Raw genomic sequence first — 13,462 nt, forward strand, 5'->3', positions numbered from 1 at the left:
AGCTTATGTTGTTTCAAGTCATAACAACTCATGAAAGTGCTTGTATATAATCTTAAAGATTTGCTTGCTTAATTAGGTTAAATGTAGTCACAATATTTAAGGTAAGATCCTGCTACATTTACTTGGTGAAGAGCCTCTGCTTTCACAACTGCTTTTAACAATTTTTGGAAGAAGTTACTGTTTTGTGTAAGTAACAACACTGTATCTTAGCCATGAATTATGCTGGTGTGCAGAACTGAGACCTGCATTAGCTAATAACACAAATGATTAACTTACTTCTAAATCCTGACTCTAGTATATGTGATTACACAACAAAGACTCCACTTTGTATGAAAAAATATACAAATATACCAAACATGATGTCACTCTACGACTGAGCATTTTTCTAATACTGCCTGTAAAAAACAATTAATGCCTAGGAGTTTGAAGTCTGATGGATTCCCTCACACTGGGTAACAACTTATTCTTCAAGAAGCTGCATTGATTTAATGAGATTACTGGTGTCCTAAGCAGTACTGATAATACCACATAATCATGAGTCATAGACCTCCCTGAACTTTTTCATTAGGTATCTATTTTTGAGACATTTCTGTTTTCATAGTCTCAAACATCTCTCCACAAGACTAAAAGCTGACTTTAGAAAGTAATAGAATACTTTCTAAATACTTGGGGCTCCAACAATATCCAGTAACAAGAAACCTCGTAAGATCTTGCAGCACTGAGCACAGTGCTATTCAGCATAAGTCAGGATTTCAAAATCTGATTCTTGCCAGATTTTTCTATTTTTCTTCAGAACTACTGGAACTTATTTGCTAGAATATATTTTCTGCAAAGAATGCTTATTCCTTTCATTCAATTGCTTTATGGGGAAAATGTAGCACATGTACACAAAAATCATTAGGATTAAAAAATATCTCCAAGGAGTTATTGATGCGAAAGCATGAGAACATCTATAAGCACAGGTATGCCCTGGAGGTACTCACACGAACTTATATTGAGACACAGGTGCGTGAGCACACACAGAACCTCACAATACTTCTTTGCAATCCTGCTGATGTTTGAAAGGAACAAAATAAAATCTCCTAGTTCTTTTTCTTCTTTAAGTATTTAAAGAAGAATAGTGGAGGTCTCATTAGCTAAGCTGGCTTAAAGCAAGCATGAATAAGAACTGTGTAGCTGAAAGGCCTCTGTTTCTGCTGTTCTTGAAACAACACTTCTGTCTGATTCTGGATAATGGGCTTTTAATAAAAATATCCACCAAAGGAAAACAATTAAACAATACATAAAGCACCAGGGTGCAATCTAGTGGTTCTGTTACAGTCTGGAGCTGTTCCAGCAGCGAACATGTGGATATTTTTTACAGGCTACAGTGTAGTTCTCAAAATTTATTATAAAGCAACAAAATTTACATTGGGGCTGGACATCTATACAATTGCTCAGTGTTGCTGTAGGACTTTTAATTCAGACCTAAAATTTATCTCTATGTAAGTGCCGCAGATATTCTGGCTTTTAGGATAAAAATATCTTCTGTATTCTTGCTGCTGTTTAATTTATTCCAGGATGTTTCTGGTGATATTTCTCACCTTTCCATCAAAGTATTTGACAATATGGCAATTCCTTATCTATATACCTCTATTCTTTCATATTTCTGGCTTGAAAAAAATTGGAAAACAGTTATATTGGAAAAGAGCTCAGGTACTTTTCAGTACTCTGAAACTACAGACCATGTATTGCTTGGGGTTTTAATCAAATAGTTTTTAACCTGAAACACATAAACCTGACACATGCCATATTTTATTATCCTTTCTCCTCCACCCCCTAGTCCGCCATGTCAATAAAAGAAACTGTGCATCTGTAGAAAAGTAAGCCAACACTAATTAATTTCTGTAATGAAAGGTTTCATTTCTGTAATTTCAGTGAATGAAAGGATCGTCCTATACAGTTTTAAAAATCCTGGTACAGTAAAGGCGGAAATTTAGGGTAGTTTGGTGAGAAGAAGTTAGATTTTCCAAATAAAAATAAACAAGTAGGAAGAGCAAGAGGTCGCAGGTTATAAACACTGTTGCCAGTTTTTGTTTTATGGTGAACTTTGAAGTATAACAAAATGTTAAAAAGCTGTTTATACCAGTGTTTCAAATGCTTTTACTTCTGCTTCTCCATTTCCTAAGGATTCTGTCCTATCCCCACAATATTAATCAATTAAATGTTCAGAACATTTGTCAAGAGACAAGAAAAAAGCATGAAAATTTACCATTATTACAAAACCTCCCCTACCACGCTCAACAAAATACTCAAAAGCCACAAATCCTCAGGACTATTGCATATTTACATATGAAACTTATACTCTAAGCAGATTTTAAAAATATTATTCCAAGCAAACTTCTACCTTCTTCAAACTTCTTCAAAGGGAACTGCTCAGGCACTTTTAATCCATCTTTTTATAGCTGTTTGGTGTACCTTTCTTTGAATTCTCCTAAAACATTTTCTAACAACAGAAGGGAAAAGAAAGACATCTCTGGTTGAAATTTTAATCTTTTAAAGACACTTGGAAGAAGTGGGCATAATCAGAAAGGAAAAACTGATTGGCACTATAACATGACTCTGCAGAATGCTGTGGGTGACTGAAAGCAAACTATATACATCCATACAGAAACCATTGTATAGATTTCCTAGAGCTTCCATCATTGTGTTCTGTTCAGCTATATTTTTCTTCATAAAAGAAGTACTATGCCCATGACAATGCAGAAGGATTGTGGACAATTAGCACTCTCAATAATGTTCATCTACATTTGGGTAAATCATTATCTGCCTGTCACACATGACTCAGAGATTCTGTTTTCCTCTTTACACAGTGAAACGCTGAACACATTTATGTCAGCAAATAGACAAGACAGATAGCAATAGCTGGGATAATCTTTACAGTTATTGTAAAGCAAAATACTGAGATAGAAATAATTTATTTCCATTAGTAAAGACAAACATAGCATTTTGCCATTAGAGTTCACTGATAACACAAGTTCTGAAGATGTTAGTTCTGTCTGCTTCTAGTTCTTTTATTGACTCATGAGGCTGAGCAGCTAACTTGGCTTTTTAATTTCCTCTCTTACACTTTTGGTTTTTTTATTTCTTCACACTTGAATCAGAAACCAAGTTTTACCATATTTTTTAGACACAGCCTAGCATACTACAGCCTCAGCAGCAGCCTCTGGACATTACAGCCATAAGAAATAATAGCATTAGGCTATGGATATTTAGAATTATTTTTTAAAAGAACTTTTCTTTCAAGAGCTGTTCTTGATGGAATTCATTAAACATTATCACAATATATCATTGTTCTATGACTCATTGTAAATAGTTAGGTACAGCTAGGAAAAATGTTGATTTTTGTCTCCTACATCGTTTTGCTATGTTTACCACAGACCAGGGTTTCTACTCAGTCAGAGAGTATACAATATTGCAGAAGACTGATGTCAAAGAAAGCCATAATAATATTCAAAATAATATAAACTGATGGTTCGCCCTCATGTGGTGTATTTAGCTCATTTCTGGAAAATATCAGAGCTTCAGAGATGAGCAATTAAAATGATTTGGCAACTGGATACATTTCTAAATGAAGAGAGATTGAAAAGACCAGCAATATTGTATTTTGAGAGAAGGAAAATAGGAGAGGACATGACACAGATAATGCAAATGTATTTAAAATAATAAATACGGACAGTCAATAATGTGTACTTCACCTACGTGCATGGCACAAACAAATGGATGTTTAATAAAAGTAATAGGTTAGTGATGTGAGCTAAACCAAACAATTTTTGTTTTTCAAACACACACACTTAAGACAAGGAAACTCAATACCAACAGGATACACAAAACTTATTAAAGTTATCTCCAATTCCTTAGTGAACAAAAAGTTATAGAAGTAAAATTTACAGGAAATTTAAATTAATATATACAAATACATATTATCTGTGTATACTTATATGAAAAAGCATAAGGAAAATATAGCAATATTTTTTCTGAGCGGTTTTTTTAGGGTTTATGTATGAAATTGTAACTTCAAAAGCAAAAAATAAATTCATAGTCGGTACCTATGCTGAAACAGAGTTGACAAGCAAAATATATTTAAAAACCAAGAAAAATACATTTACAAAGTTTTAAATTTGAAATGTCAAACATAAATGTCATCAGATCAGGAAATACAAAAATAAGACCAAAAAAAAAAAAGGGTTGGTGTACATTAATGCAATCCCTCAAATAACCTTGTCTATGCACTGTAAGGCCACAAGAGTACAATGACTATCTCTTCATATTTTTGATCTGAGATTATAATACAGAGAATTTTAAACATATTTATTTTTTTCCCAAAAACAACCAGTGAGAACTTGTGAAAGAACTCAAGAAAAATTATTTTCTTGGATAGGTTGGATGAAGAGTGAGGTGGAATCTCATTCAGTCCCAAAAAGATTTACTTAAAATAGATTTATCTAGTGATTTATGCAGTGGAAAATAACTAATATTCAGCTACCTGCATGTGTATACATATATATATATATGTATATTTGTGTTTGTGTAAAGACAGAATGAAGATTTTTTGCATACCTTCATTTTCTTTAATTTTTATACTTTAACATGTGGTTTCAAGTATGATTTTAATTTTTAATTGTCTTTGTTTAAAATTAGTATTTTGGGGTAATTTTAATTTTTGTGCTGTATTTTAAATTAAATTGTGGATATAGGTAATCCTTAACTCGGCCTTAATGTCACCTATTTCTTTTGAATTTGCTCACTTTCTTAAATTAAAATCATACATGTGACTGCTAAAAATTGAACTCAAAGATAATATTATTATGAGCTATTTCTAATCATTCCAAGAAACACACACATACACACACACGTTTCATTTTATGTAAGCTTTTACGGCTAGGTTCATTGATATGCTGTGGCTGTTTTGTGCTATTCTGGAGTAGAGCAAAGCAGCCAGAGCATACTGGCTGGTTAAACTAAATTTAGAGCTCCTTTGTTGAATAAAAGTGGTACAAAGCAGTTGGAAAGCACACCACAGTTTCCTTTTGTCTCTTGCTTCTCCCTCACATTTGTTTCCATTGCCTCCTGCAACTTCTATATTCTGTTCTATGGAAACACATCTCTCCTGTCCTTTGTAAACTCCAAGTACATACATATACATACATATGTGTATGTACAACACAGACCTCAGCCTGCATCTGCTGCCTCCTTTACTGAGCACATCTGGTATAATGTGGAGCTTATGAAAATAATTATTTGAACATTAGTAGTTGACCATTGGTCTTATTTTTTCTATAGCTGTTGGCAGAACAGAGTGGATTACATCCTCATAAACTCGAGTATAGAATCATTCTTTTAGAAAATAACCACCATCTTCTATTGCTTTCAAAAAGGTTAAAGCAAATTTAACCTGAATAGGTGGAAGTAAATGATGAAACAAAATTCTCTAGAGGGAAAGATACATCAGGCCTTAAAATAATGGAAAAGAGCTGTGCTTTTTTGTTATCATAGAGGAAAAAAAAGACGCCTGCCCTTTAGAAAAAGGACATTATTTCAAGGATTTTTTTTAGCTAGACCAGTTGCTTAACTATGATAAACATTAAAAAAACTTTCCTGGCATAATTAAAAGGTATAGTGATTTGATTACTGCACTTCTTTGCCATTCTACAGAAACGTCTCTCCCCTACATTTTATGCCTCCTTGTAGTTAACATGAACAAACGTATTTTCTTAGTAGAAATGGGAAAGAAATGGAAAGGAAAACATGTTCTTTTATACATGAAAGGGAAGTCTTCATCTTCAAACTGGCTACAGCCATTTAAATTTCATTTTGCACTAGAAAGGGTTAATTTAAAAGTACAATAAAGACTCTTCGTGTAACACTGAAATCAAAATGGCAGACACAAACCAGCACCATAATTTTTCCTGTTTCCCACTAGAGTACCACTGGAGCCACTCACTCAGTGTGCCTTTGAAGTGATTATTCTGTGTTATGCCTCTGTATCATCAGATTTTCTGCATTTTTACACATGAAAGTTGCTTTTTCCTTAAGAAATACAAATATTTTCTTGAACAGGTTGGACTAAGAGTGAGGGGAACGTCATTCAGTCCCAACAAGCTTTACTTAAAATAGATTTATCTAGCGATTTATGCAGTGGACAATAACTAATATTCAGCTACCCACATGCGTATACATATATATCTGTGTTTGTGTAAATATTTATACTGTTCTACAAATAGATTCTGGCCTAAGAAAAATATACCTGATATCAAATACATCATCATATATAATACTCCATCATGGGCAAAACTCTAAAGGCAGAAGAAACCTTGGTCTCTGTTTCTGTGGACATTATCATTTAGAAGGATCTCTGCTGTGAAATTTGACAGTCAGTCAACCAGTAACGAGCTACCTAGTGTCATGGCTGCTGACACTTCAAATATGTGCTTTGTGCAATTCTAGGAATAAACTAGGGCTCTGCTGGTGAGAAAGTGAAGGTTAAATGTACCCCCTGGGGAGCTTTAGATGATTTTAATGCAAGATTCCTAAGAACTCAAAGGATTAGGCTCTCAAGGCAGCCAGAAAGAATGAAGCCTCAGCTTCTCTCCAAACAGGCTACACCCGTCTGCAAACTTATTCACACCTTGGTTATATTAGAGAGGGCCTTCACCAAAACCCAGTTCCTGCCTTTGCTAGGGACTGAATACTGCACAACCTGTCTGTCTACTGGGGACTAGGTATGAAGAGAAAATATCTACATTTTGTGCCTTATTTTTCTCTTAAAATTAAGGATGTCCTCACCCCTTAGGATCTTCTCTGTACCTGTCTCTAAAACCAATGTATTTGGGGGGGGGGGGGGGGGGGGGGGGGGCGGGATATCACTTTTTCCTGTCTACAAAACTCACTTTATTTTCTTAAAAACTGACCTGTTGCAGGTCTAAAATCCAGACAAGAGCTGACTTGCTCTGGGTTTTTTTAGCAACCCTTCTACTGATTTTCTCCAAGTTTGCACCTTCCTTTCTATCTATGGCTAAAGGACTGAACCGTGGATCTGTCTTTCCTGACTACTGTCTCACAAATCTGTCCTGGCCAAACTGAGGATGCAAGCTACATCATGTGTGACATTTTGGACAGCAGCAGATATGGATTCCAGTCCACAGATTAAGTATCTCTTTACAAGGAGCTGTAAATTTACTTACCATTCAGACCAGATCCATAGAAAATAGTTACCTGGTCTACCTTATGTAATTTAAAGATTTTTGTATTTGCCCTTCAAAGTGTGAATGTGTAAAGCTATTTCTGTGTCTAGGGCTTAGACTTTGAATTCAGAAGTGTTGTTTATCAGATCTTCTGCATATTATTTCATGAACTGCACAGGAGTGTTTCAGAAAAAAAAAACCAACAACAAAAATAAAAAATTAGGTTTATACTTTTTGTGATGTATTTTCAATAGAATATAGTCAGAAACTATATAAGGTATATGCACTACTTCAAACTAAAAGTCTTGCAAGTGATTGGAGATACACATTAGCTGTCTCATTGTCTTTCTTGTGTATCAGTTTCCACTAAACGAAACCTTTCAAACATGTAGCATTTGCCTAATCTTGAGAGGTAAGTGCCCACTAAACTCTTCCACTGGACTATTTTACAATGAAAGGAAATGGTGTATGTAAGACAGGACTACTGAAAGTCTAAAGGAGTGAGTTTTAAAATGTTTTTGTCTTCTCTGGTCCCATGAAAATAAGACTAAAGGTTATGACACATCACCTATGAAAGAATAAAATTTCATCTAGAGTGAGCTATTGAAAGTAAAGAGAAATACAGCATGCAAAAGTTCCCATCGTTTTTAATGAGACATTTCACAGTTATTTACTTTTAAGTAACACTTTACTGCAGTTCACAGAAAAAGCCAATTGGTCAAATCTGTGAGCATCATGATGAGACTTTTAAGTGAATGAGGAATGCTGGATTCAGACTGTATTTTACATTGCTTTCTATCTGCTCTATTTGTATGCAACTATAATCAGTGTGAACAGTAATTTTCTTCTGCCTGGTATAAATGTTTACATTTAAATTTTGTAGGTAGAGAAGTGAGCAAGCTCAAAGTCATTTCACTGGCATGACATAATAATGATAGAATGAGTGACTGATTAAATCTTTTTTTGTTATTGTTGATTCTGAGTGGATGATTACAACAATTAAATTATCAATTTTTGTAATTTACTAAGCTTTCATACACTGGTCTACTAGGATTAAGTTTGTTTCACCATGGATCATTCTCCTGTCTTTCAAGACTACATTAGCTCTTATTCATGTGCTTATGTTCCACAACCAGTTGTCATAACTTTAAAAGAAAAAGGTACCAACCTGAATGCTGTGAGGTACTCAACATCGCCCATAGGAGGATCCAAGCCACCTGTCCAAGCAATGTTTATGTTATATCCTTCACCAGGACCACTTCCAACCTGAAAAACAGGAATAAAATGACAAAAGGAGTAAAGAGGAGGAAAAAGAAGAAGGAAAAGAGAGAAGGAAAGGAAAAAAAAAAGAAAAAAAACTCTCAAGTGTGCTTTAGAAACAAACATCAAACAACATGTCAGATCAGCCCAGCCTTGTTTGACAGGGACTGCTCTGGGTTATGCACTTGTTCTCCACTGGTCCCCTGCTCCCAGTGGACAATTTGGTAATCTGGTGTAATTTAAAGAACCAGAGAAGGACAAGAAAATTAGGGGTAATCATGCAACGCAATTACCTGAAAGATACAAATAAAAATGGGGCTCTAAAGAAATAAACCTAACCTCATTTGGGGCTCCACTGCCGGGGAAGAAGTTGCCTTCATCATAGCGATGGAGGGAAACATACAGGATGCTGGGGTCAGCATAAAAAGCCTGCTGTGTACCGTTGCCATGGTGAACATCCTAAAGGAGAAAGAAAACAGATGACAAATGTAATAATGTCCAACTCAGTGTAGAGAGTTCATTTCTGCTTTCTTTTACCCCCTTCCCCCCATGTCTCTCCCTCTCCATTGCCCTCCTTTTGTCTTTCCCTTTCCCCCTCCCTTCACCACCCCATACTTCCTGAACTTTCAGGCAAATTACTCTTTAATGCACTCATTTTTTAAACTGGCTTCTAAAAATCAGGAAACCATAGCGAGCATGCCCTGGAGACTCCAGATGAGCAGTCATTGAGAAATCCCAGTCCTTTTGTACAATTAGATATTTATACACCGGCTCTTTGTACTCCTTGCCTCAGTGATGGAATCTAGCATCCTGTTTTATGGAGGAATTTTATGACTTATTAACTGCCAACAGTTCATAACCCCTCAGGCTTAATTAACTAGTCTCATTGGCCTCTGAAGAAAGACTAATGTTTAAACTACAAACTAGTATTTTGCAGAAGGATCTATGGTTTACAGAGCTTTTTCACAATTCTTGACAGAACACTAAACATAAGTGTATCCACTGATTTGCCAAGTTCCACTATTGAGGTCAAAGGCTCTGTGACCAGCTGAGTAAATTGGCTTTTTTGAAACATTCAGTTCAGTTAGCAGTCCCTCAGCAGTTAGATCCACATCAAAAGAGATGCCAGATGCGGAAAGGACTTCATACTTCATTTTTGCAAAATCATGACGGCAACAGTTGAAGACATAGCAATATGATCTCATTAGCTATTAAATCATCTAGCAGATAGAACGGTGCCTTCCAAAATCAAGGAGTCACCTTGGCCAGTCTCCATATTTCAAACATTATATAATACCAGTGAGAAGAAATTCTGTCATTAAATAAAATACTGAAAAAGAAAAAGAAATGCTGACAGTATATCTACATAACAAAGGCTGATGATGTGGACTTTCCCTCTTTTTCACTTTGGTTTTTATGGTTCTACTATTGCACTATGTGGTTAGACACACAAGAAATTTTTCAAGTGAAAATGAAATATCCACTTGCCTTTCAGTAAAAGAAAACTGCGTCTTTATTGTAAGTTTCCTCACTGGCATTTCTAAGAAGTTGAAAAATTGTAGGTATTATTGATTATTCTTCTTTAACCCATACCTTTGAAATTTTTGATTTAAGGAGAGAATTCAGGAGGACAAACAAACTATTCTGAATGGCAACACTATCACCCAGACTGTATTTGTTTCACAAATGCTATGAGGTCTGAACCAAATTTTGTCACAATGGTCACATTTTCCTCAGGATGCCAGGCTCCAGGAAGGTTCAAGTTAGGTGTACATTGCCAACGGCACAGCAAGCAGGGCCCATTGCTTGTGGTATTTGTCAGCTGATGTAGCCCATGACTTTCACCCACATTATTCAGGACTCTTTACATTGATTGAGTCTTACTTGTACTGCATTGTGTTTGACTTGGACCTCCTCTGGGACCTCTGTGGGATAATATTATAATGGTTACTTTTCTCAGTTGAAAGTACTTGAAACAACATGAGGATGAAGTTGCAGCCCAACTGTGACTTAATGCCAAGATTAAATGTAACACATGTTGGAGGTGCAAGGGAGCACACACTGGTGTGAGGGTGTTGGAGATCTGAAGGCAGCCAGCATAGTGTTAGAGGACTCTGACTGGCAAATGAAGTAAAATCTGGCATGCAGACTAACCCCAGAATCCCATTCAGTCTTCAACCATGACAGAATTAATTGGTATACTTCAAAACAGACCCAGATCATGCTAACATACATACAAGTATGGATGGTCTGATCTTGGAATGAGGATTGCAATAACAACCTGAGTTGTTGCCCATATAGATATATGTTGGCCATATAGATAGATCTGCAGAGACTGTGACTAAAAACATAATAGGACTTAATTTTGTGATGTTAATTAATTTTATTTTCCATGTATATTTGGGGCTTTACATATATTCTTGCTGTAACAGTTTTCAAATGAGAAGAAAAAATATTTAATGGGCATGGAGACCTCTTTTTAAAAATTATTTTATTATTTAAACCTCAAAGCTAGCTTTTTTTTCTAAACTTTAATTCCACCAAGAGTTACTCTGTTTGAAGAGCAGTAACTCCTTTGGTTAGACAAAAGAATGGGCTGTTTAAGACTACGAGTGTTACCATGTGGGAAATGTGTTCATGTTCTGCCCTTAGTAGATCAAGTGTATTCAGGGCATATAAGTCAGTTCAGAAATGAAGATTTATTCAAATGGTGAAATGAGGAAAGAGAAGCTGACAGAGAGGTCTTTTAGTGTCAAAATAAATGAAGGAAAGATTAAAAATGTAAAATATGAACACACGTAGCAGCTATGAAGACTACACTTAATTTGTAACTACAATACAGTTTAATGGGTGAAATTGAATATTAATTTTTAATATTTTTATTGCAGTAACCTGTAGAGCTGCCAACCTGCATGGAGTCCTGCTGTGCTAGTCACTATCAAAATGTAGTCTTAAAGGTTAATTTCAAGGCTAACATGTAATAGCATTCTTTCCTTCAGATGCCCAAAACTCTGTTGGTGGGCATAAAGACAGCACTATGAACTGTTCATTCATTGTTTGGATTGTGATTTTTCCATAGTTTGCACACATAAGAAATTTTCCATATTAATTTTTGTACATCATTGCAGTGACCATGGTGCAGACTAGGGACTGGACTGTAATTGCTCCAGGAATGAAGTAATCTGTGTCAGCCATATATTTCTCCCTTTTCACCAGCTGTGTTATTCTGGCCAATAGGATAGAGTCAGAGAGAGGTTGAGCATTCCCTATCTGCTTTCCTGGGTAAGGATAGGCAGCTTTACAGGTAATCATTTGCACAGGTAATGATTTGAACGTTTAACCTTGCCTTGAAAATTCAAAGCTGAATTCCTAAGTGCTTACTGGCTAAGTAGGTCAAATGGAAATGATTTCTTTTCCCGACAAGGCAAATGTAACACTTACAGTCAAAAAGACTTAAAAACATTCACAAAATGCAAACTTTGAATAGGCTTTTCTTATGAAAAAAACCCAAACCCAAGAATAAACATAGAGTTCAGTTCTGGCCAGCATTTACCACAGTAAAACTCAATGAACTGTAAGATTCAAGGCAGGAAACAGATATAACATACAGTGGAAGTGAACTTTTCAAAGATACTGGTTTTTTTGCAGTTTATGTTTCTAAGTGATAGTAGAACACTCTGAGAAATATTTGAAAAACATTCTAAGAATATTTAACCTACCTCTATACTTATTCTACCACTCATTTTTCACTTGCCATTCCTTCTCCCACACTCCCCCTTTCTCTGCTTCTCTTCAACAGCCAGTACGCATGTTTAACTGAACAAAAGTGCTAGATGGTAAGGCCATGACTTCACAATAAGATTTAATTATGAGTGCAGATATGAACAAGATTTAGACTATTAAGCTCTGCACTTCAAAAACCCTTTAACATATTTTGTCTTTAAATCTTTTATCACCTGCAAAAATTAATTAAGTGCAGATGTAACAGGTTAGGTTTTGATGCCAGGGTTCATTTCCTGTCTATGCTTTGTCAGACACCCTATTACACCTCCTCATGAACTGTAGGAAAACAAAAATGGTGCTCATAAATCAGCATTCAACTTTCCTTGGGCTGTGCATTGGGCTGATCCTTTAACTGCAAGGCAGAGCTCCAATTCATTATTCATGAAAATAATATAGACAACATGCCAAACGTCATTTGCATTTAAATAATCCATTTGTTAAACATATTAAGTATTGTGTAAGAATGCCTTCTATTAAAACACAAGCCTAATCCAATGAAGTAGATTTTTAATCATGTAGCTTTCCTTCAGGGAGCCATCAAAAGCTGGCATACATGACTTGAAAACTTCTTAGAGGGAATGACCTGTTGATTTGTTTAATAATATCGAAGTTACACAACAAGTTGAATCATTGCTAGCTGGGGGAAGTGGCCAATTTGGTTACCAAAGCAACAACATTCTTTAAAGCACATCTGACTATTTAAAGTTTGTATTCTGTAGGGAAAAGTAAACTTGGGTTCTGTAGGGTTATTTTAATGGTGGAAGTATCAATTCATTTAAGGACCATAAAAGTTGCCCTGATCTGTGCCTTCTTCTCATTAAATTGCAGTTAACACCATTAAAGTGAAACATAGATGTTTATGGCTTCAGTACTGCCATCCTGGCTTTAATGAGTTCCCAAAATCAGAGGAAATGCTCACCTTTATTACTTGTAGGTATTAAAAGCAGGAAAGTCTGACATATAAAAACAAATTCATTATCTTTTATCTAGATGCGTTGAAAGTGAGATGTTTGCCAAGAATACATACCAGATCTACAATCAATATCTTGCCTATATTTAGCTTGTCTCTCAAGTATTTGGCAGTAATTGCAATCGAATTAAAAAAGCAGAACCCCCTGTGGAATAGAGAAGAACAGAAATAAGAAAGCAAATCAGTCAGGAAAACAGCTATAAATAATGTTCAGAGCATTTTTAAA

General features: G+C 35.4%; 1 protein-coding gene across 1 annotated transcript in view; it reads right to left on the reverse strand.

Annotated features, from left to right (window-relative positions):
- HDAC9 (histone deacetylase 9) overlaps nt 1-13,462 on the reverse strand; it is a 485,158-nt gene that overhangs the window by 89,439 nt on the left and 382,257 nt on the right. The window contains exons 20-22 of the mRNA XM_055803475.1: nt 13,294-13,381; nt 8,823-8,942; nt 8,392-8,489 (exon numbers count right to left, since the gene is read on the reverse strand). Coding sequence (XP_055659450.1) covers nt 8,392-8,489; nt 8,823-8,942; nt 13,294-13,381 — 306 coding nt within the window. The remainder of the gene's footprint in view (nt 1-8,391; nt 8,490-8,822; nt 8,943-13,293; nt 13,382-13,462) is intronic.

Source organism: Falco peregrinus, chromosome 5 (assembly GCF_023634155.1).
Source record: "Falco peregrinus isolate bFalPer1 chromosome 5, bFalPer1.pri, whole genome shotgun sequence".
NCBI lineage: Eukaryota > Metazoa > Chordata > Aves > Falconiformes > Falconidae > Falco > Falco peregrinus.